Below are 6799 nucleotides of genomic sequence, written 5' to 3'. Positions count from 1 at the left end.
AGAATTCAATATTATACATAACAAACATTATGAAATTAGATAAATAGAGTTGGACTAAGTAGAAAAATTTCATTTTGCACAAGGATTCAATTTGAGAAATCGCTGAAAATATAAACAAAATGTATTTAATATAGAAACAACACTGTTTTATGGAAATAACAAAACACTCTTACTGCGAGTCCGAAAGTTTAGATGTATGGATGTCAGAGATAGGTGCTAAAGCTGCTGAATAGCTCTCGATGAAATTTGACATAAATGAGAATAATCTGAAGAACACATTGGCTACTTATTTCATTCCACCCAAACAGTGTTTGTATTGTTAATTTAATTTAAAATTTGCATAAGTGAAAACACTATTTTATACCCTAATATGAAGGTTATTTAGTTTTTTTTTAACGTAATATATAAATACTAGCTTTCGCCCACGACTCCATCAGCGTGGAATATAAAAAAACAAAAGTGAGTAGCCTATTTGTTCTTCCAGATTATCATCTACATCTATTCTAAATTTTATTGAAATCGGTTCAGCCGTTAAGGCTGCAAACTCTTAACAAACATCCATCCATCTAAACTTCCGCATTTATAATATTAGTAAGAAAGACTTACATTAAGATCAGGACTGGCGATAGAGTGTATGATATCAGCGATCTGCGAGTCGTCGACTAGCTGGGGCGCGTGCGGCGCGTGCGGCGCGGCGGGCGCGGGCTGCGCGTGCACAACCGGGTACGACGGCATGTGTTGCGGAGCACACATCGGCACCATACTGTAAATAATCATGTTTTATTATTATAATATGGAAAACTGTATACCTAGTACATATTATTCCAGTATAGCCATTGAAATTACCGCTGTATTACAACTAGAAAAGAGACACACACTGGAAACCACTGCTTTACATTAACATTTCCCAGTTGAGTTTAGATCTTGATTGAAATAATTTAACCCGGGAATTAGTCCACCCTTGTTTGACTATAATGATACACATAATAAATTGGGAACATTACTTATAGGTAAACATTACTAGTTAAAAATGTATTTGCATTATTTTGATTTATTGTATCAATACTATTTTCAACAAATGTCAAATGAAATAAATATTCAACTTTCTTTAGTTGGAGATTAAAATGTCTTTCTTAGTAAGTACCAACTTAAATAATAAAACTATATAAACATACCTGCTTCTCTGCAGATACGGGGGCACTGGTACTGGTTCATCTAAGAACTTGAGGTCAACTTGTGGTATGTCAACTTTCCTGGGCGTAGGCACTGAGGCATCCAACTTTGCGATTAATTCTGGGTCTAAGCCGAACGGGCCCGGTATGACGCGCGGGGTTGGTACTACACTGTGGGCAAACGGTTAACTTTATTTAACAAATGTTTGTTACATACTTCAAAACAATTTATTTAAAATAAAAAAAATAACATTTCATCAACACAACACAACAAACATGACATAGTAATTAGGTAGAAAAAAATGTAATTAAATAAAATAGCTTAATAATTTGAAACAATTTTCTTATACAGATTTTTATTCTAACACCGGATTAGTTATTATAAAGCATTTAACATAAAACTAAGTATTTTTAAGCTTCAGGAACTATGAGTAATGGCAAGTCACATTTTAGTAATAATAAAGAGTCGATCGACTGGCAGGCGACAACGTAGGGCAGACGACGTTGGCGCTCTCTCGTGTCGGAGGCCAAGATCCACTTTTTATCACTGCGCCAACGCAGTAAGTACATTTTAGTAATTGGTTGGAATCTAGTGTACTAGACGTAGTACTTATGCTTATGACGATAAGCGATATATTTTAGCGTATGTTTCAATAATTGAGATGAGATAAAAGTACACATGTAAATTATTATAAAATGTATATTTACGGTTGTGAGACAGGTGGAGGTGGCTGTTCCTCAACGTCTTCCTCCTCACTCTCAGCCGCAGGCACCGTGTCCACTGTGATCACACGCCGCGGAGGCTCCTCCTGAACGAATATTCAATCATGTTATTACAAAACGATCCTACAAAAAATGTATTTAAATGTAAAGTACATTTTACTCGTTAATTTTCGGTCAAACACTTTTTCTCTCAAAGTAAATGTAATCCACATTATTGACATACATATCGTATAGTTACGGATTTTTAACGTAATTTACATAATTCAGCTGGGAAATTGAAATGACACAAGTACTATTTAACATATCTGAAGACACTTGGTTAAGGCCCGCTACAAACATTATTATTTAACTGATACTATTCAATTAAAAATGTGCATGTGAAGGCAAAATTGAAAGTAAAATTATATACTATCCTTAAAAACGCGGTATAAAGTTAATGTTAGGAATAAGCTGAGTATAAGTAAATATAAGTACAAATTTTGCTTATAATCAGTTTATTCCCAAGTTTAACTTTATACCGCGTTGCTTGTGGGGTTGTTAAAGTGTTGCCTACACATAGACAGTTTTAACTGAACAAACTTTGTGTCACTAACCTCTGGCATAGGCTGTATTGGTTTCCCGCTGGCAGACAATGGCACAACCATTGATCTTCTTGCTTCCGCACTCTTACTCTTGCTTGCTCTTTTTATCCTCTCTTCTAGCAATGAGAGATCTTTATCCGATATCTGTAATTCAAACGGTATTCGTATTGGGATTTTTGACATTTTTCCTTGAGTATAATTTCTTCACTATTTTATAACCAATTATTATATTAAAGGTTCACTCATTTTTATTTAAATATCAACTAGAATGTAACAGAATACTGTATGTAACTATATGTCAATACTCAAGATAATGCATATCTGTCGATAACATATAATTATATTAAAAACATAAGGATCAATGTATTGATAAATCCAAGGATATGGTGACATTGTAAATTATAATTCTAAAAATATGATAAGATATAAACTAGTTATTTCAATATCTAAACAACAAAAAAATTGTATTTATATGTTTTTTCAACCTTTCTTAACAAGTGATTTTTTTATAAGAGAATACATGTCTTATCTTATTTTCCGAGAGAACACATTTGAGATTAATTTAGCCACCACACTAATAAACGAATCGGTAAACACAGAAGTATTGATTACTGAATATTTAGTACATAAACATATCTTACAACTCGACTTTAAAAATACACATTTCTCATATAAAAACACTGAGTATTTACGAATGCGCTTACGCAACTGCAGTAATCAATACAGAATGACGTCAATCTGCTTGTTTTCGTTATTGTTAGTGTAAATATTCGATTAATTTGTAAACATAGAGGTTTACATCCGCAATATACGTTGAAATAATAAATATCTCTTTTGTTAATATTAGCAGAAAAAAAAATTGACAGTATTAAAATAAGTATTAAGTTAATAGTAAACTTCAATGACGTATGCGAACCAGTCTTAATATGGTTCTCAGAATAATTTAAGTCACTAACGAGTCCTTTAGTTAAGGTACACTCAGCTTCACACTTAGTGACCAATTAACAACTTCTAACAAGTTGTAAGTACATCAAGAGTTATTTTCGTCTCATAGCAGCAGTCTGATCTCGAAGGATCATCCTTTGTTTACAAAATAGTTTATTAAAAATATTAAGATAAGTACTAGACAAGTTTAATGCCGTCCTTGACTGAACACGCGTCAGTCATAACTAAGGCTTCAGGTTGAAGCGACTATTTTCGAATAAGAACATAAGCTGGATATAATCTAATTATTCAATGATCTGTGATTAACTGTCTGTAATTGAATATTACGACGCTCACGTGACTTAATCTGTACCACGTGCTCTTAATGATACTGCAGCTAATTACTATAAACACATCTATAAAGAAAACTCAAGCTTTTAAACCAATTAGACACTTGTTTATTTCAATATCTTTTGATACTATGCATAATTTAAAGTTTTAACATCTATACAAATATTATAAAACATTGTTTGATTGTTATGAATAGGCTTAAAAACTACTGGACCGATTTTAAAAAGTCTTTCACCGTTAGAAAGGTAAAATTTCTGTGAGTAACTTAGGCTATATTTTTTCATTTATTTAATATATTTTACGCAGACGGAGTCGGGGGCAAAAACTAGTGTTGATATGATACAAGTAAAACTTATATGTTTTAATTTTTTTATTTCTATGGGTGGCATTTAATTCAGTTTGGAAGATTACTATTGCTTAAATTAAAAAAAAAACCTCAACTTTAATCTCTCAATTTTTACTATCGGTATGGAAAAGATAGCTTGGTATTATTTGAAGCCAATACTTGTCATTGGCTCTGATTAACTAGTTTGCTGTAATTCTTTCATATAATAAGTAAATAAAATAAAATGATTAATTATATCCATCATTTGCTACCTTATTGATTACATTTAAATATTTTATTAAAATTTCTAATAATATACCTTTTTAAAAGTGGTACACCGCGAAAGGATCTGACTGTACATGTACATGTTCCATGAAGAGACAAAGTGGTTTTCGTTTCCAAAAATTGTTTAGTACCTGTCCGATCATCTTGTAGACCTTCTCCCCCTCCAGGAAGTAGGCGTTGGCGACGCAGTTGAGGGCGGCGGAGCGCACCGCGTTGTCCCTGTCGCCGATGTGGCGCGCCAGCTCGCGCAGCGCCGCGCCGCCGCCGCCCGACATCACCGTCGACCCGTACGTCTCCAGCAGGTGCCCGATGCACTCCAGACATTCTGGAAACATCCATTTTATACGACCCCACTGACCTCTATCCAAACTAGCTGTAGCTCGCGACTTCGTCCGCGTCAAATTTAAAAATATAACCTATGTTATACACTACATCATATATGGGCAACAACCGGCACACTATAAGATATGATACGGTCCGCGAGATATTTTGAAAAACCCATAAAAAAATACATTAGGTACTTATACTCATGAAGTAACAATGAGGCAGCAAACATCATATCCTTTGATGCATTGGCACGCTAAAGTTTGGCCCTTAACGTGTCAAAGGTTGCCCATACCTGCATTATATGGTGGGATTCGAACCCTACACCTGTTAAGTACAAGTCAAGAAGTGTTTAACTCTTGTGACAACAACATTCAGTACAATTTTTATAATCTATACGAAACATAATGAGAGAAGAATAGATGTTACACAAAATTTATGGCAATTTGTGTAAGGTTTTTTGCGCAGAAATTTATTAATATTGTTAATTCTATACATCACTTTTGAAAAATTGTAACCAAAATATTTTAATTTAATCAGGAAAGGATGATAAAACTGGAATTTACAAAATTCCTTTAAATCATAAACATTGTCTAACATCTTTCAATATTGCTATATATAAAATTTATCAAAAAAAAAACTTACCCGCTCGTTGCCTTGCGTTTTTAGATTTAAGTCCTTCCATGAGATATCCAAACAGCTTGGTGACGGAATACACGACACATATCTGCTTGAACAGAGCCTTCACGCCGTTACGCACTGTGTCTTTAGGATCTCCTACCTGAGAATAACAAAAAACATTACTATTGAAACGTGTAAACATTTATATAAAGAGAAATAACAATACTTTTAAGTTTTTAAACAAACATTAGACATTTTATTGACTAAGCCATCGCACAGCTGTTGAACGATAGTTTATTCAAAGGTGTACGTCCGATCTTAGGGATATTTTGTTTTCTGAAATATTACAATTTTTAAAAATACTATAATTTATAAATATAAATATACTATAATTTTCAGTCAATAGGTATAAAAATAATTTCATAACATTTAAATATTTGTTTGAAACATTTTAAAAAATCTTGTCATTCATATAAAACTAGATAAAACCATTAATTTTAGTAGACATGAAAAACGGAATTTAAAACATTAAACTTATAAAAACAAAAGTAAAAACAACAATACAAACCTTCAAAACAAGATACGGTATAAAGCAATTAGCTTCATACTCCGCCATAGTATAGTCACTGTCCATTAAATACTGGAACACCAGTGACAAGTACTCCAAACCCTTCAGTATGACAGACGGGTTAGTGTCAAAGAACCGCAGAGTCAGCCATTTGAGCACTAGATCTAGATTAGCCATCAACGCTGATCCATTCTCTTGTAAATCATCTGATAACGCTTCAATTGCTTTTAAATGATATCTGGAACAAAAATATTTAATTATAATCCTGTTTCATATTCAAATTAGTATGAAAAAATTAACATAATTTATTTACTTTTTATAACTTTTGAGTAACAATTTAAACTTAAATGATTTAAATTTTAGTGATAAATGTATACTTTAGATTACATCTTACATCTCATACTCAATGTATTATGTAAATTTTTTATTTATCTATACAAATATTACGCGACGAGACGATGGGGACTTAAACCAGAAAGTGTTAAGTATGCATGTGGATGGCTACAAAGGAAGAGAAAGACCGAAGAAAGTATGGATGTATGAAAGAGGATATTTTTAAGAAAGGAGTGGATTCAGATATGACGGCTGATATAAGAGAGATGTATGGAAGAGCAGCACATACTGTGCCGACCCTCCGTTAGGTATAAGGGCAAATTGACGACGATGTTTATGACTAATATTATAAAGAGAAAAGATTTATTTGTTTTTATGTATTGAAAAACTCAAAAACTACTGGGCCGATTTTAATATTTCCTGCACCTTTAAAAAAGCTACATTTTCACTTTAACAAGGGCTACATTTTCACTATTTTAACAGACGAAGTCTCGAGCAACAGCTGGTATGTAATAAATCAGCTAGTATTTAGTTATTAACATGAGCGTCGGTAGCCCAAGATTTATGCTCGATAGAGATACAGATATAATAT

General features: G+C 32.9%; 1 protein-coding gene across 1 annotated transcript in view; it reads right to left on the bottom strand.

Moving 5' to 3' along the window:
* Nucleotides 1–6799, bottom strand: part of LOC106105351 (cytoskeleton-associated protein 5) — a 32817-nt gene that overhangs the window by 9179 nt on the left and 16839 nt on the right. The window contains exons 19-25 of the mRNA XM_013285642.1: nt 5875–6112; nt 5331–5466; nt 4493–4686; nt 2489–2620; nt 1881–1981; nt 1176–1343; nt 607–763 (exon numbers count right to left, since the gene is read on the bottom strand). Of these exons, the coding sequence (XP_013141096.1) occupies nt 607–763; nt 1176–1343; nt 1881–1981; nt 2489–2620; nt 4493–4686; nt 5331–5466; nt 5875–6112 (1126 nt within the window). The remainder of the gene's footprint in view (nt 1–606; nt 764–1175; nt 1344–1880; nt 1982–2488; nt 2621–4492; nt 4687–5330; nt 5467–5874; nt 6113–6799) is intronic.

Source organism: Papilio polytes, unplaced genomic scaffold (genome assembly GCF_000836215.1).
Source record: "Papilio polytes unplaced genomic scaffold, Ppol_1.0 DF822845.1, whole genome shotgun sequence".
In the NCBI taxonomy this organism is placed as follows: Eukaryota; Metazoa; Arthropoda; class Insecta; order Lepidoptera; family Papilionidae; genus Papilio; species Papilio polytes.
Note: the sequence above shows the minus strand (reverse complement) of the source record. Positions and strands in the feature narration are given on the sequence as shown.